Genomic DNA, 25,756 nt, shown 5'->3' on the forward strand with positions numbered 1-25,756 from the left:
TCTATTTCTTGGGATGAAGCGGCCAAAACACCCTGGTGGGGCAGGTCCAATGCCAGCTGGGTGGCCCAAGCATGGTTAGCATCCTCACTTCTGTGCAAAGGGAGGGGCATGTCCTGTGTCCCTGCAAGTAGCTGCCCTCCTGCTGGGGAGGGAGAATGGGGGAAGGAGGACGTTGCTGTGGGACACAGAAAGCTCTTCTCACACAATCCTGGCCTCTTGCTTGATGACTGGGGTTAAGGCAGCCTGGAGTGGAGAGGCCTCTGTGGGGTGGGGGTGGAAATCAACTAACAGGGGATGCAAGGGGGTGTGTGTGTGGGAGGGGGCACTGAGTGTAATATACATTACATTAGCCGACAGGGGGCACCACCAGCACCCATAATGATGGGCTGGAAGAGGGCCTCACTTCTGTCCCCAGCTACAGCTGAGACTAGAACCCAGGAGCCTTGATTCCCAATCCTACACCATCCTCTGAACAGGTAATGGCACCTCCAGGATGGCCCAGTTGAAGCAGGGAGAGGGTACACGGATCCCTGTAGTTTCTTACTGGGACTTCAGCTTTAAGCTCAACACTAGACCAAGAGCCATCTCTCAATTCTTGGGGTCTTGAAGCTGGGGAAGAGACTCCCCCCTACCCCAAAACCAGACAACCCATCATCTCCTCCCCGAGCCACCAGTGGATCCATTCCCTTACGTTCCTTATAACCCACAGTGGACCTGGGACACATTTCTGCTGCCTTTCCCTCTGCTTGCTCTTTGGCTAGTTGATGAGAGGGAAAAAGCTGGAGTGGTGGATTTCTACTTGATGTTTCATAGAGTTCAAGGTCAGAAGGGACCAATAGATCATCCAGCTCATGCTCTTGACTATCACAAGCCATTCAGTTCCACCCAATTACCTCTGTATTGTCTCCAGTGATTTGAGTTAGATCAAAGCATTTCAGTCCTCAAGAGACTAATCTGTTGTGAGTCCTGGGCAGAGAACAGGGTCCCCAAGGCCCTTGCGATGGCAGGGAATTGATGTGAAACATGCCCAGATGATCCTAGCAGGTGACCCTGCCACAGAGGAAGGTGAAAACCCCAAGGTCCCTGCCAATCTGACCTGGGGGAAATTCCTTCCCAGCCCTCAATCTGGTGATTAGCTGGACCCACCAGCCAGGCAGCTAGAGAGGATTTGCTTTTGAATGTCTGGTTGGATGCCCCTGGTATATGGGAACTCCCACTGAATTTCACTGCAGAATTGAAGGGGGAAGAGATGAGCAACGAGAACAATCTAAGGCCTGGTGGGAAAATGCTCTGAGAAAGGAAGGTCAGGAGCATTCATCTTCAAGAGGGGAGAAAAGGATATAAAATTATGGGAGAGGTGGCAGCGTGGGCACTTTGGTTTGCTCTGCCTTGTGACCTAAAGCGCTAACTGATGAACAGCAAAGCTCTAGGTCTGGTTAGCCGGGGGAACTGTATCAGAGGGCCGCATTGAGGTTGCAAATGTATTACTGAAAAGCAATTGGCCATTTATCTGGGTAAGAAGAGCCAGCCACTAGTAACTATGGGATATTAAACTGATGCTTCATCTTAAATTGTTCTCAACAGTTAGGGGGCAGGATGAGACCTTCATAGGGGCAGATTATGCCACAGTTGCTATTAGCAGGTTCTTGCACCTGGTGCTGGCTGCTGTCAGAGACCAGACCTAGGACTAGATCGAGCTGATCTGGCATTTCCTACAACCATAATTTCAAGGCTAAGAATTAAGCAAGTCTTGTTTTAAACCATTTTCTGGCCACCTCCTAGAACAGCAAAAACAAGGTGAAGCCTCTTTGCTCCCCGCACCACAGGGTGTATGAGTTGTTAACCAGATCTGGAGCGAGGCCACTGACTGCAATGGAGGGGGTCAGGGTTCCCTCCCCACTCTGAACTCTAAAGTACAGACATGGGGACCTGCCTGAAAAAACCCCTAAGCTTATTTCTACCAGCTCAGGTTAAAAACTCCCCAAGGCACAAATTCTCCCTTGTACCAGGTAACACTGCCACCACCAAGTGATTAGACAAAACTCGGGAAGGACCACTTGGAGTTCCTAATTTCCCCTAATATTCCCCCAAGCCCTACACCCCCTTTCCTGGGGAGGCTTGAGAATAAACAAGATGAGCACAAACCAACCTTGGGTTTTTTTAAAATCACTAAAAAAAAACAGAAACAAAAACACATTAAAAAAAACAACCGAACTTTATTAGAAAGAAAAAGGTTAAAAAGAAGCACCTCTGTAAAATTAGAATGGAAGATAATCTCACAGGGCAGTCAGATTCAAAACACAGATGATTTCCCTCTGGGCCAAAACTTTAAAGTTACAAAAAGAAAACCAGGAATACACCTCCCTCTCAGCACAGAGAAAATCACAAGCCAAAATAAAAGTAAACTAACGCATTCCCTTAATAGTATTTACTAATCCTAATGGAGTTGGATTGCTTGCTTTCTTGATCTGTCAGACAAAGAGCAGACCAAAGTCTCTCCTCTCACCCCCCATTTGAAAGTATCTTGTCCCCTGATTGGTCCTTTTGGTCAGGTGCCAGCTACGTTACCTGAACTTCTTAACCCTTTACAGGTAAAAGGATGTTGTGCCTCTGACCAGAAGGGATTTTATAGTACTGTATATAGGAAGGTTGTTACCCTTCCCTGTATATTTATGACACACATCCCAAATCACAGATAGTGTTGGACAGCCGGTTCCACAATGGCTGTGATTTCTTCCTGGAGCTCTAGGAGAAAACAGAGTTAATAAGACACATGTACCTTTAGATATCCTACTGACTATATAAAAACTAACAATATTTTCCACATTTCAAGGACGATATTAACCAGTTGATTCTGGGAACCTTTCATGGGAGAGTGCATCAACCACTTTGTTAGAAGCTCCCGAAATATATTGTATTTCAAAATCAAGATCTTGGAGAGAGAAACAACACAGAAAAAGTTTTTTGTTATTGTCCTTGATGGTGTGAAGCCACTGCATCGCAGCATGGTTGGTTTGTAGTTGGAAACACTGTCCCCAAACATATGGGCATAGCTTTTCCAGCGCGTACACAATGGCGTAGCATTCCTTTTCGCTGATTGACCAGTGGCTTTCCCTCTCAGACAGTTTCCTGCTGAGAAACACGACAGGATGGAATTCTTGATCCTGTCCTTCCTGTATTAAAACTGCTCCCACACCAGGCTCGGACGCACGTGTGGTTACTAGGAATGGTTTGTCAAAGTCTGGGGCCCTTAGCACAGGGTCAGACATGAGTGTCGCTTTAAGCTGGTTAAAGGCCTTCTGACATTCTTTAGTACAGTGGCCCCCAACCTTTTCGTCTGGCAGGCGCCATACGAAGGACCGTGGCGGTGGTGGAGCATCCGCTGAAATGCCGCCGAATTTCTGTGGCGTTTCGGCAGTGACGCCTCTAGATGATGTTGCTTGGTGGCAAGTGCCGTCATTGCGAGGCATCGCCACTGAATTTCTGTGGCGTTTCAGCAGTGACGCCTCTCGATGATGCCATGTGCCGCCGCCAAGCAATGTCATCGAGAGGCGTCGCCGCCGAAACGCTGCAGAAATTCGGCGGCATTTCGGCAGATGCTCCACTGCCAGCCAGGACGTGGGTGCATTTAGATGCCACTGCAGGCGCCATGGTGCCCACGGGCACCGCATTGGGGTGCCCATGGGCACCCCTGCTTCAGTACACTAAACTGTTATTTGGCTGTTTCTTTTTGGTTAGGTCTGTCAGTGGGGCGGCAATTTGACTGTAGTGCAGTACAAATTGCCTGTAATATCCGGCCAAGCCTAAGAAGGGTTGGACCTGTTTTTTGACTTTGGGACAGGCCGCTTTTGGATAGCATCCACTTTGGCCTGTAGGGGGTTGATAGTTCCTTGACCCACCTGGTGTCCAAGCTAAGTCACTCTGTTTAGGCCTATTTTACACTTTTTAGCCTTAACAGTTAGTCCTGCCTGCCTGATGTGCTCAAAGACTTTTTGTAGATGCTCCAGGTGTTCTGCCTCTGGCCAGGAGGGATTTTATAGTACTGTATACAGGAAGGTCGTTACCCTTCCCTTTATAATTTATGACAGGGGGCATGTTGGATTCTCAGAGAGAATGTCTCTCAGAGAAAGGCCAGAACATAAGATTTGAGGCCTAACTTCACCCACACTCCTAGGGGTGTTCTGAGTTTAGTGAGCAAGATCTGGCCCTAACTTCACCCCCATACCTGGAGTCACTCCAGATTCAAAGAGCAAGATCCAATCCACAGTCAAGATAACAATTCTGACCTGGTCCACTCTCCCCACTGCGTCAACTGGCTACACTCATACACCCATGACACTCCCAGGCAGCCTCTTCGGGGGTGCTGGAATTACAGTAGTACCAGCTGGATTCTATTTTGTTGCAGCTGTGGAAGCAATGCTGAGGGAATGGGAAACAGCTGAATGCTGGCAGGGGCTGCTGGCGGGTTTGCCTGCAATACCATGGGACTGCATGACCGAGGAGGTCAAGGCCCACCATGGACTGGTCTCAGAGGGGATCCAGTAGGTGGCACCATCCCTATTTGCCAATAAGAAGCCGGGGACTGTGCTTTGACTCAGGTTTATTAGGAACGTAAGTCAGCGGAAAAACTGGGCACGGAAGCAGTCCCTGTGCCCCAGAGATAGCAAATACATTAATAATACGCATCACTCACGGTTAAAACTGTCCCTCTACATTTAGCCAATAGTAAGACAAACGACAGTGGAAGCCAAAATATAGGGTCAGGAATGCTATACAAACCCTGCAATGGCGAATGCAGAGAGGGGCCAGGAGGCCATGATGGGTCCAGGTGCTCTCTGGGCCTTCCCGCTGCAGGCTGGGGGTCAGCTGGAGAAGTGGCCCAGAGCCTCCCATAGGTTCATAGCTTCTCTTAGGACACCTAGCAGGGCCAGCTTCGTTTTACAGACCTGGGAGAGTGCTTTGTGCAACAGGGCACCTACTCCAGGCTGATCTGAGCACCGTCCCCACCCCCTCTGCAGGCCCATCTGAGTCCTCTGAGCCATGGAGCAGGGATGGGGAGATCTGGGGACACTAGGCAGGGAAGGGCAGTGCCACCCCTTCCTACCGCATGGCAAGGCACAGTATAATACCAGAATCGGAGAATGCCCCGAAACGGTGCAGCAACAACCCTCATCCCCCTTGCACAGCTTGTAGAGCTCCCAAAGACAATGTACAATAGGGGGAGGAGTCTCCCCCCCCCCCCCACAGGGTGCTGGGTCTCCCACAGCTCACCACAGGCCCTCTGTTGGGTGGGAGGGGTCCTGTTCACACTCCAAAGCTGCAAAGGGATGTGGGGAGTTAATGCTGCTTCTAAGGCACCTCCTAAAGGGTGGGAAGAATCCTCCCCCCCCCCCAGAAATACATCCACAACACAGAGCCAGTCTGGTCTGGATGCCAGAACCCCAGCCTGGCCTTGAGGAAACCCTTTCTGATTGGCTGCCCCTCCCCAGGAGGCTGGGAATGGGGATAGGCAGCTAATCAGAGCTGCTGCAGAAGCTAGGGCAGAGCTCCCGCACTCTAGCCAACAGTTTTCAGGTAAGGGAGGACAGAGCAGAAGGAACCCAGAAGCTCAGGGCAGCTTCACTCCCCTCTTCCTCCCTCCTGTGAATAATGGGTCAAGCCTGTCCCCTACCCGTCCTGACAATAAATCAGTCCATTGTCTGCTCTTTCCCCCTGTGAAAAGAGGGTGGGGCTCTTCTTTGCTCCTCCCCCTACCTCTCTACAATGGGGGAAGAACTAACCCCTGGCACTGCCCCCTCGGCCTGACAGGTGGGAAACACCCTGTGGTGCAGGGGATGGAATGGGGGAATACAGAGCAGGGCTCTGGGGAGGCATAGAGTGGGCGGACAGTGAGATCTATAGCCAAATGAAGCCAGTAATACAAGGCCCAGGCAGGCCAGATGGGGGACCTGGGCTGACTGAGTCCAGGGCAGAGTCCGATCCCCCTGGGGGGCGCTCGGCGGATGAGCAGTTACCCACCCCTGAGTCCCTTGCGCAGAGCCGGGTGGGCGGTGTCACCGTCAGTCCGTCTTTCTCAATGTCTCCACTAGGAGGAGCTGAACTGGCTGAGCAGGGCACTGAAGTCCAGATCCCCCATGGAGGTAAGGCTCTCTTCCGGGAGGTTGCTCAGGACCCCGTTGATGAAGCAGTTGGCACTGCTGCCCCCCCCGCCCCCACCGTTGCCCTGTGGCTCCTCCCCTGTCACCACACCACGCTGGCTGCTCATCAGGCGAGTGATGGACTCGGGATAGGTCAGGAGCATGCTGTGCCCGTCAGCACCCTCGGTGGATGACCCCTGGCTCAGCAGCTGCCGGAATTCAGTAGTGTTGATGGACTCCAGGCTGGTGTAGGTGGTGTCCTCCAGCAAGGCCCCCAGCTCCATGGCGGTTGGGTCACCTCCACCCTCAAACGGCAGGTGGAAGAAGGGGTCAAAGTTGGGCTCGGCCTCGGGAGCAGGGGGTGGGGGCTGGGCCCGGCTTGAGATGCCCAGGTTGGAGAACTCCTCCAGGTTGACTGTACTCAAGCCCAACTGGGGAGCAGGAGGAGGAGGAGCTCGGCTGGGCCCAGTGAAGGGTAAGGAAGGGTGCTGGGCTGTGGCCTGTGGCTTCTGGAGGGGTGGCAGCTGCCCCATGGTGCCCGGCATTCCGGTGAGACCTACAGAAGGGAGAGGTTAGTGCTGGGAGGTGAACCCCATGGGCAGGGACCCCAGTGCCTCCCCTCCAGGGCAGCATGGTACAGAGAAGCATTATGGGAGATTGTGCAGTTCCCCCCACACTGCGGCTGGATTGGCGCTGGTGCCCCCTAGAGGGGAAAGGCCCATTCCCCACCCTGGCGCAATGTGGCTGGAGCCCCCTTACCACTGGGTTTGGGCACGGCTGTGCGGACAGGGACAGCGATCCGACGTGGGGAGCGGGACTCTGGAACTACCACTGCTGGGAGGAGAGACAGGGTCAGTGACAGTGGGGGATGGCACAGCAGAGGACCCCCCCCCACCGCAGCTAGGCCACCCTCAGATGCCCCTTCACACAGGAGGCTAATGGGCTCCACCTCCCAAGACCATAGACATGTCATCCCCCCCACCCCCCTCAGCCCCATACTAGGGACAACCAGGTTCAGTCTCTTCTCTCCCAACCCCCCTTGGCTTAGATGCCTGAAGCCCACCTATAAGGCTCACACCCCTCTGCCCCTCAAGAGCCACCCACCCTCCTGAGCTGCCCTCCTCCAAAGAGCCCCTCCTTCCCAGCCCCCCAACCCCCCTTCAGCAGAGACCCCCCTCAATCTCCTCCCCAGCCCCCCAGATACTCTGCCCCCCCTGCCCCTGTTAAGAACCATCGCCCATCCCCAGCCTCACCCGAGAAAGGCGCTTTCTGCACAAAGTTCTTGAAGGTGTCCCTCGTTCGCTTGCGCTTCTCCTCGATGCGGTGGAAGTCACCTAGCGGAGAGCACAGCCCTTTAGCCTTGGGGGTTGATTCCCCCTTGCCCTGGGATGGGGTCCCATTCCCCACCCCTGGAGCCAGCCAGTCCCCCTGCCCTTGGGTCAGAGTGGAGCTGCTGCCCCCTAAAGGAAAGGCCCCCCGGTACCTTCATCTGGCAGGTAGCGGAACTCCATGGCCTCGCTGACCTCCTTGTCAGATGGGCGCCGGAGCTGCATCTGCACCGTCACCGGCTCCCGGAGTGCCTGGTCCTGGTATGGGGGGGTTTTGAACACAATGGCAACCTGCCGGTGCACGTCTGCCTGCGAGAAGGAGCCCTTGGCCTCCCACGAGTCCTTGAAGAACCGGACCTCAATGTCCTCTGGGGGAGGCAAAGGGGGGGTGAGGGAGCTGCAGGCACCAATGGGTGAGCTGGAGATAGAACCCGGGAGTCTGGGCTCCCAGCCCTCCAACCACTAGACCTTACTGCCCTCTCAGAGCTGTGGATAGACCCCAGGAGTCCTGACCCCAGGCTGCCCCACTCTTAACCTCTGGCTTCCTCATCAGAGAGCAATGGAACCAGCTGATTCGGGGGTGGGAGTGTATGGGGTGGGCGTTGGAGTCACCATCCCTGTGGGGGGGAGCCAGGCTGGAGATCCAGCTTTTGGGCAAAAAGCCAACTATGTCCTGATGGAAGAAGAGGACCCCTGTACTCACCCCCTTTGGGGACGCCCAGCACGCCCATTCACCCTCCCCACACGCACATGCTAGGAGCCCCAGGCCTGCACCCACAATCCCAGGGAGCCCCCTATAGCCTCAGGGCTCCCCCCAAGCACTCACCCTTCTGCACCTTGTCACAGAGCAGGAAGATCTCGTCCCCCCCCAGGCAGCTCCCTGAATTGCGATTGACCCGGCAGATCTTCAGCTCAGCCGTGTTGGGGGCTCCTGGGGAGGGAAAGGGGGAGTCAGGGACCCCAAGACAAACCAACATGGGGGTACAGGTGGGTCTATTCTCCTGGAGCTCTCACTTGGACCCCCCATATCCATGTGCTAGGAATCCCCTTCCCACAGCAACCCTCAGCCCCTCTGTTCTCCTGTACCATCCCTCACTGCTGCTCCAAGGACCCCCACCATCTCCTCCAATCTTTGGCCCCAGGACCCTCCTCCAGGTACCCTCTCCCCACTGCTGTGCTTGTGACCCCCCACCACCCCTACAGCTGGGCCAGGCCCCCACTTCCAATCCCTCTGTCCTTCCCAGCTGGCCCGGCCCCCTCCCTCCAGGGCTCACGGTTGTCGTAGATCGGCTGTGACACTACGAGAGGCAGCGGGACGAGATGCCCAGTGCCCACAGGGTCCTGCACCCACACCTGGAAGCAGAGCCGCACAGCGTTCAGGTCATAGTCCCCCTTCTGGTTGTCCAAAGGCACTGCGGGGGTGAGAGTCGGGGAGGAATGAGACACACAGGGTGGCTGAGATCCCCGTCCCCACCTTCCCTCCCCTGGTACCCTTGACTCCAACCCTGCCTGGGCAATTTCTTCCCCTTCCACATTAACTGAAGGGGCTGTTACTGGCTCTGACCCCTCCCCATCGAAGGGCTCCTGTCTGTCCCCCCTCACATCGAAAGGGCTATGGTTGGTTCTGCCCCACCCCCCGGCAGTCCTCTCCCCATCAAAGGGGCTGTGGTTGGTCCTCCCCCCATCGAAGGGGCTGTGGTTGGTTCTGCCCCACCTCCCGGCAGTCCTCCCCCCATTGAAGGGGCTGTGGTTGGTTCTGCCCCACCCTCCGGCAGTCCTCCCCCTCATCATAGGGGCTGTGGTTGGTTCTGTACCACCCCCAGGCAGTCCTCCCTGCATCGAAGGGGCCGTGGTTGGTTCTGCCCCACTCCCAGGCAGTCCTCCCCACATCGAAGGGGCTGTGGTTGGTTCTGCCCCGCTCCCAGGCAGTCCTCCCCGCATCGAAGGGGCCGTGGTTGGTTCTGCCTCACTCCCAGGCAGTCCTCCCCGCGTCGAAGGGGCTGTGGTTGGTTCTGCCCCACCCTCCCAGCAGTCCCTCACTCACCATTGAAGGGGTTGTTGTTGGTGCGGATGCGCTGTGCCACAGCCTCATCCAGCTCCCGTTTCTTCACACATTGGATGCCCAGGTTCTGGAAGCTGAGATGCAAGCAGGGGTTAACCGCAGCCCCTCCCTGCATGGTGCCAGCCAAGCCCTGGGGAGGGTGGGGGGGCTGGATCCCTGGGTTCCATCCCCAGCTCTGCCCGACTTGCTGCGAGATCCTGGGTGAGTCCCCTCCCCTCGCGGTGCCACAGTTTCCCACAAAGCAAATCGGCAGCAAAGCCGAGGGTACGTCTACTGATCAGGTACTGATCAATCTATCAGGGCTTGTAGTGTAGATGCAATAAATTGATCCCCGATCACTCTGCCGTCGACTCCTGTACTCCACACCAGAAGCAGAGTCGACAGGGGAGCGGCGGCAGTTGACCCCACACCATGAGGACGCAAAGTAAGTCGACCTCAGATACGTCAACTTCAGTTACACTATTCTTGTAGCTGAAGTTGCGTATCTTAGGTCGATCCCTCCCCCAGTATAGACTAGCCCTGAAATAGAACCCAGGAGTCCTGATGCCTCCGCCCACCCCAAGGCTTTAACCCACTCAACACTCACCCTTCCCCCAATTCCAGGGACAGCACCCGGGAGTCCTGACTCCAGCCTCCCATCTCTACTGCAGCTGACCCCACGTCCCTAACAAAGGTGGGGATTGAACCCAGGCGTCCGGGCTCACCTGTGGATGTTGCGCTCAGGTGATAGCTCAGCCTCATAGTAGCCGTCCTTGCAGTCTTTGCCCACCAGCTCGTGGGGGTGGGGTCGGTGGGGGGCGTCCTTGGTCACCAGAGAGATACGAACCTTCCCGGGGCCTGTGTAATTATTGATCTGGGGGTAGGAGATGGGGGCAGAGGTTAGGGGCTCCAAGGATCCTCAGCAGGGCTAGAAAGGAGCCCCTCCCCCCATTCCCTACTGAAATCAGGCCGAGACCTTCCAAACTCACTGCAATCCATGAGCCTCCAGGGGGCAGCAGCTGCAGGGGTCCGACCCCTTTAGCATCAGGCATTGTTAGGGTCCCACTCCATGTGGGAGCACTGGAGTGTTAATACTCAGAGCCCCTCCTCCATTCTCACGGGGGGGAGGGGAGGACCTGAGTCACAGAGTGGGGGAGCAGCGTACCCTGGGGTCATGCAGCAAATCAAGAGACCCAGAAAGAGAACCTAGCTCCCAGCTCACCCTCACCCTGCCTATTCTGTCCCATGAGATTCCACTCCCTTCCCAGAGCTAGGGATTGAATGCTGGAGTCCTGGCTCCCAGCTCTCTGCTCTATCCACTAGGCAGTGCTCAATTCCGCAGGATTTCATAGGGGGTCCAGACCACCCACCCAGAGGAGAGGGATTGGGAGCGCACAGGGGCCAGGGGAGGGGGCACTGGAGGTGCAAAGACCTTGTCAGTGAGTGCGGGAAGGGCTGTATTGGGGAGAGATGCACTGGGGTGGGGCAGGGGCTGACCTTGATGGTGGGGTGGGTCTTGGTGGTATCGGTGCTGCGCTCCCCAGGGATGCTGCCAGCCGAGCGCCCCTCACACTTGTAGCGGAAGCGCATGCCACGCTGCTTCGGCTGTTCGATGATCTCCACGTAAGGGGTGCTGCTGGGGGTGGGGTCTGAGAGCACAGAGAGACAGACGTGAGCGACGGACAGACCAACCCTCGGCATCACCCACCCATGCCCACACCTCTGCAATCAGCAATGGCTTTAGTGTGAGAGACATAAATCTCATGGAGGGAAACTGAGGCACATGGATTAGGTCAGTGGCCGAACTAGGAAATAAAACCCAGGAGTCCTGACTCCCAGCCCCTCCTGCACTATCCACTAGATCACACTCTTCTTCCAGAACTGGATAGAACCCAGGAGTCCTTTTGAACAGCACTTATGCCCTCCCACCCAAAAGGTGGCTGCAGCTCAGCATGGGGCAAGGGATCCCTGTATAAACAGCCCCCACATCCCAGCACAGCCCTGTCAAGTCTGAGGCAGCTACTCCCTCTTGGGGATTTCCTCTGACTGGAGCTTTAATGTAACAGTGGAATGTACAGCCCCTCACGTCACACTTTGCTGGCATTAGGCCAGCAGCCCTGCAGGGAGGAGATGGAGTCCCCAGGAGATCTCCAGCCAGAGCCAGTCTTGAGCCTTGTCACACAGGGCACAACCACTGACTACAGGTTCCGCTGCAGGAATCCACCTCACAATGTGACTAATCCTGAGTCCACGATGAATCATACCAACTCCCATCCCGCCAGGCCGGGGAACCCCTGGCACCAGGATCCCGGAGTGCTGAGATGCAGCTGCCTCTGGGGAGGGGTAAGGGGGCTGTTTATACACAGATCCCTCACCTGGTGCTGAGATGTAGTGTCACACTTGTGTCTCACGCAATTCATGGCATTTCTAGCACCATGGCGCACTCTAGAGACATGCTGCGGAACTAGGGTAGCACCTACTCTGAGGAGAGGGTGCTCCCTACTGAGCCCCTGCCCCACCCCCTGCAGTGCAGCGGCCTCCTACATTCTGTTCCTGGCTCTGGGATGAGCGTGGGATCAAGCGGGTTAGAGCAGGAAGTGCTGGCAGCCAGGACTCCTGGGTTCTACGAGGATAATCTCTAGTGCTTGAGATGGTTATTCAAGGGACTAGTGCTTCAAAAGCTCCAACAGCCTTGGCGAGCAGCTGCTAGTGAAATACATTATTAACAATCATAATTTTGTTAATTACATTCAGTTTAAATATGCAAGTTGAATCATGACTCACCCTGGAGGCTCCAGTCCTGATGGAGGAGGACAAGTGGCAGCAGGTCTGAAAGGCAAGAATGGGAGTGGTTACTGGCATGATAGAGCCAGGGTTTTAGCAACCACCTGCAGCAGGGAGTTCCAGAGATAAAGCAGGCAGACAGGGCCCATGTATGGTCACAACTGGGAAAACAGATTTCTTGTAATCAATCAGCTCCACCTAGTGTCCATACCTGGCATTACACCTCTCCACTGTCACTCCCCATGCCTATCACATTCTTCTATTAGGCCAGCCCTCCATCTTGCCCCCTTGCTGCCCAGAATCCCGACTTGCCCACCAGCGAGGGGGCTCATGCTGCCCCAGAGGAAAGAGTGGGGGTGAAATGCAACTGCCTCTGGAGTAGGCACAGGGCTGGCTAGCAGCTGCATAGTCATTTGGAATTAGAAATAAAAGATAATGGTGAATGGGGTTAAAACAGAAGGGGGCTATTCAGGGAGGAAGAACGGAATCTGCTAGGGTGGGAAGTGGCCTGGACACAGGGGTTCGCATGCCAAGTGACGTGCACCTGCACACAGGGCTATTTCACCCCTTGATGTCCAGGCAGCATGAGGATTTGGGGAATTGGGCAGGCAGCGCAGGGGGCTTGCGACAGGGAGTTAACAGCTCCTGATCTCAGATCCTGTCCCAGAGACAGGAAAGTCCCATCTCCCACACCCTGCTGCTCTTTCCCATAACTGACATGGTGCCTGTGCTAGCCTGGCACCACTCCCAGTTGTCACAGGGCACCCAGACTGCAGGCACTGCCAGATAAGGATGCAGCTGGTACACCTCCAAGAGAAATACTGAGTGCTGAAGGGAACAGTCTCTCTCCCATCGCAGTCAGGCCTGGCACAGATGCCCCAGTGCAGCACTAGGGGACACTGCTGATCCTGACCTCTCAACCCCACAGTCCTGGGGAACGTCCAGCTCAGGCAATTCCATTGCTCTCGCTAGATGCTCCAGCAGTTCCAGCTGTTCTTACTCGCCCCAGACACCCATGTGCAGTGTTGTTGTGTGGCTGTTGTACACTGCCATGCTCCACCCTAGAAGTGGCTGCATTTTGTTAGAGGATGAAACGATGCATGGTTTCTATGGCAGTTATAGAATGGTCCGCATACTAGACATGTCATTCCTACAGGAACAGAGAGGCCTCCAACTCTGGGTAACAGCAAGCACCAGACAAACCTTGTTAGAGAGAGCTTCCCCTCCCAAGCACACATCTTTCAAAAACACACCCAAGGGATCCCTGGCCTGGCACTGAGATGCAGCCACTTCTGTGGCGGGTCACGGGGGGTTGTTTATAAATTATACAGCACAGGGTTTTCCCACTGAACACCCCCAGGCACCTGGCTTCTGGCTGCTTCCCTTGGGAAGACAATCCTCTGCCTTCTCCCTGGTGCACGTTGCCCCAGTCAGGTGATCTGTGTGGATTTCAGGCATGGGGTGATCAGGGCCTGATTTGTGAAGGACCCTGCTCAGCAACACACCCAAATCCTTCCCAGTGGGGAGGGAGTGGGGCATTGTCACGTGGGACTCGTCCATGCTTCCAGCACTGCAGAGTCTCCCAGCGTAGGTACTCAACATCCCCAAGAGGCAGGAGCGATTGGTGGGAGAAACTCTCCTGTTGGCTCAGCGCTGTCTGCCCTGGGAGTGAGGTCGGTGTAACTGCATTGCTCCGGGGGGTAGATTTCCTACATCCCTGAACAATGTAGTTATGCCAGTGTAAGTCTGGAGTGCTGACCCAGCAGAGATGCAGGCAGGTCAGCATTGAGTACTAGGACCCCTGGGTTCTAGTCCCAGCTCTAGGAGGGGAATAGTGAGTATTGGTTAGAGCAGTGGACCGGGAGTTAGGACTCCTGGGTCTCATTCCTGGCTCTGGGAGAGGAGCCATGGTTTTGGGTGCCCCGATCACCTCTCAGGCAGAGCCCTGAGCCCCCAGTCTCCATAGAGCACCTCCATGGAGCAAAGGCTCCAACAGGGAATTTCTGGGACGGCTGAGCTGCTGAGAACCAGAAGTGAGACTAGACTGGCGCTGCCCTGATATATACAAGCAGCCAACGCTGCCCTTCAGTTCCCCACTCCTCTGCTGGGCGAAGACATCCCAGTCTTGGTCGCATCTGCAGCACTGTGCCCCCTAGCACCAGGCAGGTCACTGGGGCCAGCACTGACTGTGAGGGAAGAGTGTCCCCCAGCACCCACTGAAGCCTCCAGGACTGCAGCCCAATTCTGCCCAGCTCAGGGCTCCCAGCTCGGCTCAGACCAGCAGTTAGTGCCCTTAGTTTCTGTTTGCAGAGCTGGGAGCTGCACCCTGGTTCCCAAGGGGCCCAGCTCACTGATTAACCAGGTACCATTGTCCCAGCGACACTGTTAGTGGGAGATGATTTATGGGGCCTGTGCAGGGACCAAGGGAGGCAGCAATTTAGGAAGTGGAAGAACAACAGAAACTGTATTTCATGTCAACCCAAAACCCACAGGTGGTGGGGGAGGGGAGGCATAACGGGGCAGGAGTGAGGGGCTCCAGCAGAGCTGGGGGAAGGAGTGCCCAGGGCTGGGCTAGCAGGGGCTGCAGGGCAGGAGTGAGGGGCTCCAGCAGAGCTGGGGGAAGGAGTGCCCAGGGCTGGGCTAGCAGGGGGCTGCAGGGCAGGAGTGAGGGGCTCCAGCAGAGCTAGGGGACGGAGTGCCCAGGGCTAGGCTAGCAGGCGGCTGTGGGTCAGAAGTGAGGGGAACCTGAAGGCAGTTTTCTGCCTGTTTCAGCACTAAGTTTTTGAAGTGGAAATAATGAGGGGTGGGGGGCCCCAAACGTACCCACTGATCCCAGACCTGCCAGCTCTGGGGATGGGGAGCCCTGGTCCCCTAGGATCTATGCCCCCTCCCAGCATACTGCAGCTGCTGGAATGAGGGGGAGGGGCAGAGGGAACACAATTCTTTTCCCCTGATGTCATCTGTTTTGTGCAGGAATCTTGTGGCCGGAGGCTGGGCCGACAGTCCCCCAGCCAGGGGAGTGGCAGGAGCCCAGCACACGGAGGACAGGGAACTGGAGCCCTAGGGGACAATCCTGCCCTGGGTGCTAAAGTGAGGGGGACAGAACAGAAGTAGATGGGGACTTCTCAACTCTATGAATTACAGCCATTACAGCAGTGCTGGGCCCTGTCATGGTGGGCGGTGCACACACCCCAGCCGAGCTCAGGGCCCCATCATGCCAGGCACAGCACAGACCCTGCTGAGATCAGGGCTGCACAGACACACAGTGAGAGACAGTCCCTCCTCTGGAGATCTAATAACCCACACAGAGAAAGGGTGGGAGGGGAAACTGAAGTAGAGAGAGGGGGAGGGACCTGCCCAAGGCAGCAAAAAGAACCCAGGAGTCCTGTGCTTTATGCACTGAGCTGTCTCCACATACAGGTCCATTCAAGTTTCAGGGAACATTTGGTGCTGTGTCAGTCTCCTGGGTTCTAGCTGCAGCTCTGGAGTCTGGGAGGCAGCAAGGTTTTATTCCCACCTCCTTCCAGAGACAACCCAGCTATGCCTCCCCACTGACCCCTGGGGCCAGTACCCCCCACCTCACATCTCTCTGCAAAAGCCATCAACGTTGGGATGCTGGCGGGAACCGGCTTTGTGTCCTGCTTGTCTGCAAAGTGGGTGACAAGCACGCACACATGTACAGGGGAGATGGAGAGAGCGTCCATCTTCTGCAAGGCAAGACGGGCCCACTACGATCATCTGGTCTGATGTCATGTATAGCTAGAGCCTACCAAATTCACAGCCATGAAAAACGCATCCCAGACCATGAATTCTGGTCTCCCCCCGTGAAATCCAGTCTCGTGTGCTTTTACCCTATACTGTACAGATTTCACAGGGGAGACCAGCGTTTCTCAAATTAGGGGTCCTGACCCAAAAGGGAGTTGCGGGGGGGAAGGGGGGTTCACAAGGTTATGGTAGGAGGATTGTGGAATTGCCACCCTTACCTCTGCGCACATTACAGCTGGGCAGCCGGAGAGCAGCAGCTGTTGGCCAAGTGCCTAGTTCTGAAGGCGGCACCCCGCCAGCAGCCGCATAAAAACGAGGGTGGCAACACCATACCATGCTATCCTTCCTTCTGCACTGCTGCCTTCCGAGCTGGGCGGCCAGAGAGCGGCGGCTGCTGATGGAGGGCCCAGCGCTGCAGGCAGCTGTGCAGGAGTGGCAGTACTATACCTGGCATCCTTACTTCTGCGCTGCTGCTGGTGGCGGCTCTGCCTTCAGAGCTGGCCTCCTGGCCAGCAGCCACTGCTCTCCAGCTGCCCAGTTCTGAAGGCAGCGCCGCCAGCACCTGCGCAGAACGGTAGCAGTGTCACAATCCCCCCGACAATAACCTTGCAACCCCCTCCCCCCCACAACTCCTTTTTGGGTCAGGATCCCTACAATTACAACCCTCTGAAATTTCAGCTGTAAATAGCTGAAATCATTAAATTAATGATTTTTTAAATCCTGTGACCGTGAAATTGACCAAAATGAAACATGAATTTGGTAGGGCCCTATATATAACATATGCCATAGGCCAGCCCGGAATTAATTCATCCGGGACAGAGCACATCTTCTAGAAAACCATCCAATCTTGATTTAAACATTGCCAGTGATGGAGAATCCACCAAGGCCCACGGTTGGTCCAATGGTGAATTCCCCTCACTGGTAAAAAGATGCTGCCTTATTTCTGATCTGCATTCCACAAGCTTCTATTTCCAGCTGCTGGATCACATTACACTTCTGACTGCCAAACTGAAGAGCCCTCGTGTTATCCAATTTCTGTCCCCAGATAGGTACTTTCTGTTCCCTGTGCATACACCCGAGAGGTGCCTACAGGGGAGGGTGTATGTAAAATACACACATGCAGGACAGCCATAATCCTGGCTGAGCCCAGGGACTGACCAGGGGACTTCCCAAGCTAGAAGGCTGAGGCCAGATTGACACTCGAAACGTTTGCTGGTAAAGCCATGTCACTTAACAGGTGAGATTTGTTATCAACATTTTATACTAGCAAAAGCTCCAGTGCAAACATGGTTATAGCAGCAAATGGACTCAGCACACTGAGAATAATCATGATAAAAAAGTCCTCCTGTCAGTGGCATGTTTTGCTCAGGGAACTGGCATCAGGAGTGTGTTGCCGGTATAAGCAGAGTCTCCCCTAGGAAGGTTTGCCGGCTTGACTGTACTGGTAGAGCAATACTGACAAATCCTGTCTAGTTTAGACTAGGGCAGCGTCATTACAGTTTGAGCTATGGAGCTAGGCTGGGTAGCTGGGGGCTGCAAGATTCCCATCGTCTGTGGATCATCACAGAGGGGGATGAATATTACATATGGACCTGGCAGTGTGGCTAGAGCATGGCTACTGGGTGATTGGGTAAGTCGTCCCTCCCTGTGCCTCAGCGGCTTCTAAACTGATTTCGTTTCCATGACTGCAAAAAGACAGAGTTTGTCTGCATTGAGGTGACTGTAATCAAATCTCGTGCTTCATGGCTTTAGCTAGTCACTTTCTGGGGTCAGGAAGCGATTTTCCCTCCTAGTGCACAGCTAACTAGATGTGTTTAGTTAGTTAAGACTGAGATTTTTCAGCTTGGAACAGAGGCAACTAAGGAGGGATATTCTAGATTGGTGTGGAGAAAGTAAATAAGGAAGTGTTGTTTACTTTTCTTAACACAAGAACTAGGGGTCACCAAATGAAATGAATAGGCAGCAGGTTTAAAACAAACAAAAAGAAGTATTTCTTCACACAATGCACAGTCAATAACAGGGTTCAAAAAAGAACTAGATAAGTTCATGGAGGATAAGGTCCATCAATGGCTATTAGCCAGGATGGGCTGGGATGGTGTCCCTAGCCTCTGTTTGCCAGAAGCTGGGAATGGGCAATAAGGGATGGATCACTTGATGATTTCCTGTTCTGTTAATTTCCTTGGAAGCACCTGGCATTGGCCACTGTTGGAAGACAGGATACTGGGCTAGATGGACCATTGGTCTGATGGAGGCCCTGGCTACACTGGTGCTTTACAGTGCTGCAACTTTCTCACTCAGGGGTGTGAAACCCGCTCTCCCCCGCCCCCCCCCCGAGCGCAGCAAGTTACAGCGCTGCAAAGCGCCAGTGTGAGCGCGGCTCCCAGCGCTGGGAGCTAATCCCCACGGGGAGGTGGAGTACCTGCAGCGCTGGGAGAGCTCTCTCAGCGCTGGCGCTGCGACCACACACACACTTCAAAGCGCTGCCACGGCAGTGCTGTACAGCTGCAAAGTGTAGCCATACCCCCCGTATGGCTGTTCTTATGTCTGGGTTGGGGATTTTTTTCTGACTTCTGCTGAATCACTAGAGATCAGCCCAGCTGGGAAACTGGATGGGATGGGCCAATGCTCTGAGGTGGTATCATATCCCCTCTCTAGCTGCCTAGCTCGTGGACCTTGCCCACATGCTCAGGGTTCAGCACATCACCAGACTGGGGGTCGTGAAGGATTTTCCCCCAGGCCAGATTGCCAGGCACCTTGGGGGTTTTCACCTCCCCATGCAGCATGGGGCACAGGTCGCCTCCTGGAATCAGCTGGGCATGGCTCACCTCAGCAATTCCCTGCCAGCACAGGGCCCTTGGGCACTGGGGGCTCCTCGGTCTTCCCTGTTCTCTGCCTGGGGCTCACAACAATTTAGTCTCCTGAGGACTCAAACGCATTGGGCTCAATATGAGCGGAACTGGGTGATAATGAACCCGTGTTATACAGAGGGTCAGACTGGATGATCTGATGGTCTCTTGTGTCCTTAAACTCTAGGAAACCAGAGTGGACTGATTTAAAATCAAGGTGAGTTAAATTATAAAGTGGAAAGCCTTAATTTCAATCATCCATTTCATAAACTTTTCCATTTGTACTTCAGTAATTTTCTAAAGAAAGGTGCCCTCTCATTAAAACAAGTTGAGTTAAAACTAAACAGAGCCTCTACACCAGATTTGGTACTTCTTTTTGCTGCCTAAGAGAATACACTATAACAATATACACTTATTTTAGCAATTATATAGCTTAATATTTTCAGATTCTTATTAACTGAACCTCTTCAGCATGTTAGAAAAAGATATATAGCCCATTATTTGTGTCCAGCCGCATTAGGATGGTAACTGGAATTTAATTAAATACACAACAGCATCTAAAATGCATTTTTTATTAAACAAAACCTTAAAATGTTTTGGATCCATAAACCCTCTTATCAAAACATGTTTCACACTTACAACTAAATTAAAGAAACAGAGGGGTTAACTGTAGTCAGTGAATTAAACTGATTGTTTCAGGTCAGCTGGGGAACTTTTTCAAACATGCCTGAGGCCACGTCCAGACTAGGAATTAAAATCGATTTTAGATACGCAACTTCAGCTACGGGAATAACGTAGCTGAAGTCGAATTTCTAAAATCGAGGTACTCACCCGTCTGGACGGCGCGGCATCGATGTCCGCGGCTCTCCGTGTCGATTCCGGAACTCCGTTCGGGTTGATGGAGTTCCGGAATCGATGTAAGCGCGCTCGGGGATCGATACATCGCGTCCAGACTAGACGCGATATATCGATCCCCGAGCAATCGATTTTAACCCGCCGATGCCGCGGGTTAGTCTGGACGTGCGCTAAGTGAAAGAGACTGGGATTTAAATTCCTCGTTTCGCCTAAGTCTCTTTAAAATGAGACAGGCTCCTAAATGACTTAGGCTGACGTATTGTGCCATATTTCTAAAGCCTGAACTCAAAAGTGAGATGTTTACCCCTGATTCTTTCTTTACACAGAAAGGCAGCAGCCTCGAACTCAAAAGGTTTTTTTAATAGAATCTCGTGGATTCAGCATCTCTTTATTTAAACGTTTTAAAAGATTATAATAAATGAATAGTTTTTACATATTTTGTATTAAACTCAGATTTCATTTAACCAGGTTTATTTTGAAAAATAAAACATAATTTAAACAAAAATTTAAATTTAAAAAACTGATTTTTTTTTTTAAATAAAATTATTGAATGTTTTCCACTCACTATGAAACTACAGAGATAGATCAGGCTGGGTCTACAAAGCTGCCCCACAGCAAAGGAGTTGGAAGCACCATCTGTTTAGCTTCTCCAAGCAAAGTATAAAAACTGATTCGATCCTGGGCTTTAAGCATCTCTATGTGGAGGAGATTTCAGAGAGCAGAGGACTTATTAAATCAGCAGACCAAAGGCAGAACAAGACCCAATGGCCTGGAGCTGAAGCTTGACAAATTCAGACCAGAAATAAGTTGCAAATGTTTAACAGGAAGGGGGATTAACCATTAGAACAGCTGACTCCAGGACTGGGTGGAGTGTCTATTACTTGGGGTCTTTCGATCCAGCTCACACGTCACTCTAAAACCAATGGTCTAGCTCAACCACCAGATCTGGGCTGGAGGCAGGAATGGTTCTCTGGCCCGGGTTATGAGGGAGGTCAGACTGGATGATCACAACAATGTCCCTTCTGGCCTTGAACTCTACTGTGACACATGACTGACAAGAATGAAGAGGCAGCGCTGTCTAGTGGATAGAGGCACTGGCCTGAGAGTCAGGACTCCTGAGTTCTATTCCCAGATCTGCGACTGAGCTGCTGCATGACCTTGGGTGAGTCTTTTCCCTGTTGGTGCCTCTGTCTCCCCATCCACCCTTCGTCTATTCAAACTGTGAGCTCCTCCAGGGCAGGGACCATCTCACTGTGTGTCTGTGCCTGGCACAATGGGATGGCCCCTCTCACCCCCCTCTCAGCTGTGCACATGGGGGGACCGTGATCTCAGTTGGAACCTCGAGTTACAACCATAATACAAATAATATTGAATAAGGGCATTAGCCCAAGGGTTGAGGTGTCTGATGGGACGAATTGATTAAAAGCAGTAGTCAAGAAGCAAACACATTCCACGACTCCCGAAGAGCGGGAAGAAGGGTCTTCCAATGCCAGCATATAAACCAATGGTGCAGGCACACACAGCATTGGGCACACCACCTCTTTCAGGGCCCAAAATTACAGGGGGCTCCTAGTAGGCCGAGAGCAGTGGGGACTGCTCACTTTGGATCTGAGCTGAGGATGGGAAGGGGAGAGATTGGGAGCATCCCTTGCCTTCTGGCAGCACTAGGACAGTCATAGATTCTTAGGCGGGAAGGGCCCCCTGAGACAGGCTGACCTACTGTCTCACACAGGCCATAGGCATGCCCTGAATTGAGTCCTGGCTGAGATCAGAAGGCAACAAATTCAGAACTGATCAGAGGAAAGGATTTCCACGCACTGCGCCCTTCACCTGCAGAACCCATTGCCACGTGCTGCGACTGAGGCTGGGGGCCGAGCAGGAATCCATAAGGGACTGACCATTTCTCTGGAGAGCAAGACTACATGGAGTTGGAAGGGCAGAGGCTGGAAAGTCAGACAGACCTTTGGATGGGACATCAAACCTCCTGCCTGAGTGATGAAGCTGCTCTCTGTCCGGTCAAGGTTGGGAGGAGACTACTGAAGGGGGCCAGATTATTCCCCACCAGCTGCTCCCACGGGAGGCATCTTGTGCCTGCCTCTGAAGCAGCTGGTTTCACAGCCATGGTCAGCAATGGGGCTAGAAGGACTTCAGGCCTGATCCAGCCTGGCAATTAGCCTGAGTCCAAAGTAAGTCATTGCAGTCACTCCCAGCCAGCTCAATGGGGCAGGGAGTATGATCTCTTTGTACAGCGCCTAGTGCAATGGAGTTCTGCTGTGGGACTGGGTCTCCTGGTGCTACCAGCACATATGAAATACACATGCTGGGTAGAATTACGCACAAGCACCCTGCTGAATCAGAGCCTAGGAGTGTGTGTGTAACAGAGAACAGGATCAGAATAACCTGTTCCATTATTATTACTCGTATTACAGAGGTGTCTAAAGGCCCTGGCCAAGACTGGGAACACCTTGTGAGGCCAGGAGCCACACAGTCCCCCTCCATGTCTGGTGCTGCACAGACACACACTGAAAGACAATCCCTGCCCTGCACCAGGGCGAGTGGCTAGGGCACTGGACTGGGACTCAGGACACCTGGGTTCTATTCCCAGGCCTGCCACCAACTTTAGGCAAGTCCCTGTCCCTCTCCATGCCTCGGTTTCCCCTCTCACCCTGTGTCTTTCAACACCCTGTCTACGCTAGGCAGGGTCGTCTCCGCTGCGCTGGCCACGTTGTGGGTTCTGCCAACATATCTGGCAAAACCTTTTACCTTAGACAAGCTTTGGAAGCTCTTTGTGCAAGGCCCATCCCTTGCCATGTGTCTGGGCTGTGCCCAGCACAACTGGGGGTGCTATGTCTCAGCCAGAATTCTAGGCGGCACCATCCCCTGACCTCAGCTGGGGCGGTGGGGAGGGGAGAAAAGAGTCTAGGTGCTACCACAATACACAATACACCTAATAACTATTAGCAGCAGGAAAAGGTGGTGTTATTTGTTTTAACTCTAAGGTTTTGTCCCAGTTGCCGCTGAGGCACACTACCCCAGTGGTATTTGGGCTCCTGGTTTTGGTAGCAGGGTCTGGCTATTTAAGGCACTTGGAAGTGTTAGGCTTAGCCGTACCAGATCAAACCAGTGGGCTCCATCAGCCCAGTACCCCACCTCTCTAAGGCGGCTGTGTGGGGTGGGGAGCAATTCCTTCCCAACCCCTCAGTGGAAGCCCTGACATGAGGACTGGTGATCTCTAGGGCTTGTTGTAGTTCCCCACTTCTGAGCTTATGAGGGCCAGAGAGGAGCAGGGGACTGGGGTGGGGATAGCCTGAATCAATGGGGCTGTGGAAACTGGAGTTTGTTATACAGATATATCCATCCTTTCTAGCTCCCTGGGTTGTGAAAAAACAGCCCTTTAAAAACAGACTGTCACCAACATGCTCTAGCCCTCCCTCCACACAATTGCCATGTTAACTTTGAAACCTAATGATGACTGTCCCAAAACAGCCACACAATCAGCTGTTTCATGTTGAGCCATTCAGCCAAAATGGGTGGCTGGCTCAGCCGCAAACCCTTCTCCAGAGCCTACAGGCCCTGCTGCCCAAACCTCCCCACTCTGCCACCCCGGAATTTCTAAGGAAAGCAACACCGGGTACGTCTACATGAAAAGTACCTAGGCAGAAGAGAATCTTGACTGGAGTCTGTAGGTGGTACAGTTTTAGTGAGCTACACATCTGGGGGATACACCCAGCACCTGAGCCACTCACAGGGTTAATTCAGTAGGAATTGTCAGCTTGTTGGGGCAGGGACCATCTTTCTGTTCTGGGTCTGTAGAGCACCCAGCACAAGGGGTCCTGGGCCATGACTGGGGCTCCTACATGCTACTGCAATCATGGGCCGCTCCAGGCACCAGCACTCCAAGCGCATGCCTGGGGTGGCAAGCCGCAGAGGGCGCCCTGCCGGTCCCAGCGAGGGCGGCAGTCAGGCTGCCTTTGGCGGCTTGCCTGTGGGAAGTCTGCCAGTCCCGCGGATTTGGCAGCAATTCAGCGGTGGGTATGCTGAATCTGTGGGACTGGGGGACCTCCCGCAGGCGCGCCGCTAAAGGCAGCCTGCCTGCCATGCTTGGGGCGGCAAAATACACAGAGCCGCCCCTCACTGCAATACAAAGATTTGCTGATTCTAATGCCAGAAATGACCACTGTGATCATCTAGTCTGAACTCAGGTATAACAGGTCATAGGCCAGCCCTGAATTAATTCCCGACTGAACTAGAGCAGATCTCTTAGAAAAAAAGATCCAATGTAGTTTAAAAGTTGCCCGTGATGGAGAATCCACCATAGCCTTGGGAAGTCGTCCCACTCTATTAATTCCCCTCGCTGTTAAACCAGAAACACTTTATTTCTAGTCTGAATTTGTCTAGCTTCGGCTTCCAAGTTGTGAGACCTTTGTCTGCTAACTGAACAGCCCACTATTAAACTTCTGTTTCCCATACAGTGCTCACAGACCGATCAAATCAGCCCTTCTCTTTGTTAGGCTAAACAGATTGAGTTCCTCAAGTCTCAGACACATCACAACAGAACACTTCCGGTTTGCAGGGTTTCATTTACTCTCTCGCTGTATTTCTGCCCTGGCTGGCGGGACAGAAGTGCTCTGGGTTAGGGGATAATATGGAAAGTGCCACACTATATAAGAACTAAGTGTCAATATATGATGGGTTACAGGCCCAATACATCACATCAGAGTTGCCGTTTCCCTGCTGTACAGTGTACAGTCAACTCCCTCCCGGCCCTTCCCACATGTCAAAGGATTCTACTACCTGTGTTTTTCCCAATGGGTTGGCTTTTTTTAAGAGACACAAATCCCATCTCTCCCCCACCCCCCCCATTTCATCCTCCAAATCCACTGTGCCTGCCTGACCCCCAAAGCAAACAGGGAAATCGCTGCCAACCAAGGCACCGGAAGCAGGTCTCACCAGACATCACCACAACAAAACTTTTGTCAAAACAAGGCAGGGATCCAGAAATGCAGCAGCTGGGGAAATAATGGGTGGTGGGGGATGGGAAAAAGCGGGGGAAACCCATGCTCCTGGGGAATCCCAGCTGCTCTCCAAGCACCCCATATTCATAACCAGAACTCCAATAATGGGGGCTTCCCCCTCCCACATCCCTATGAACTCAGCTGCTTCCACACACCCACCTGTCCCAGTGACTCCCATTTAAAACACACCCCTCTAGAGACGGGAGTGAGGGGAGCAGAGACACCCCAGAGATAAATGGGGGTTCTGGATTTGGGGAAAAGTCCATATTGCTGGATTGGGGGTATGCACTTACCGTCCATTTCTGCCAGAAGTCAGGCTAGGTCCCAGGCTGGGAATCAAGGAGGTACGGGGGTAGGGGCTCCCTGGCTGGAGGGAGTCAAGGACGGGGGCTCCCAGTTTGGGAACCAGAAGAATCCAGGGGATACTAGGCTGGGGGGGGGAAAAGGGCTCGGCAGACTAGGGCTGGCCCCTGCGTGGGGGCTCAGGGGATGGTCTCCAGTCCACAATAAGAGCGTGTGCGGGGACGGGGGTGTCTCAGTACAACAGCTGGTCCCACCCCGAGAGGGGGGGACGTAGGCGCCAAGGGGATGGCGGCCCCTGTGGGGTGGGGTCCCCAATGGGGAGAATCCTGACTCCGGCGGGGGTCCCGACCCCGACGGCGGGTCCCAGCCCCAATCCGGAGGGGGGCAGGTGAGTGCCCCCGGGAATCTGGCCGAGAGGGAGCCCAGCTAGGGCGGGTCCAGCCGCTGGAAGGGCTCCGAGGCGGAAGGGAGGCTCCAGCCCCGATCGGGGGTCCGAGGCAGGGGCGGGGCCGGGGGCGTGGTCCAGGCGGGCGCCTCCGGCGGGATCGGGTCCAGGGGCCGCCGCTGTATCCGTTCGCAAACTCCGCCGCACGCGGAAATGCCCGCGGCACGTGACCAGCCCCGCTGCTGGGAAAGCCCCGCCCACCATGCAAATGAGCGGGGATTCAACGCAGGCGCGGAA

General features: G+C 54.0%; 1 protein-coding gene across 2 annotated transcripts; it reads right to left on the reverse strand.

Moving 5' to 3' along the window:
- Positions 1 to 5,384: 5,384 nt before the first annotated feature.
- Positions 5,385 to 25,683, reverse strand: RELA (RELA proto-oncogene, NF-kB subunit). Of its 2 annotated transcripts, none has more exons than XM_050960420.1 (11): positions 25,065 to 25,683; positions 12,291 to 12,335; positions 11,004 to 11,155; positions 10,232 to 10,380; positions 9,510 to 9,601; positions 8,740 to 8,877; positions 8,292 to 8,396; positions 7,621 to 7,833; positions 7,391 to 7,471; positions 6,897 to 6,968; positions 5,385 to 6,693 (listed from the first exon to the last, which is right to left on the reverse strand). In XM_050960420.1, the coding sequence occupies exons 1-11, from the start codon at positions 25,069 to 25,071 to the stop codon at positions 6,086 to 6,088; spliced, it is 1,662 nt and encodes a 553-aa protein (XP_050816377.1). In that variant the 5' UTR covers positions 25,072 to 25,683; the 3' UTR covers positions 5,385 to 6,085. The 2 variants fall into 2 exon arrangements, with proteins under 2 accessions (XP_050816377.1, XP_050816376.1); XM_050960419.1 differs by having other exon boundaries at positions 6,897 to 6,971.
- Between the last annotated feature and the right edge of the window lie 73 nt (positions 25,684 to 25,756).

This window comes from Gopherus flavomarginatus, chromosome 6, assembly GCF_025201925.1.
Source record: "Gopherus flavomarginatus isolate rGopFla2 chromosome 6, rGopFla2.mat.asm, whole genome shotgun sequence".
NCBI classification, from domain to species: Eukaryota; Metazoa; Chordata; order Testudines; family Testudinidae; genus Gopherus; species Gopherus flavomarginatus.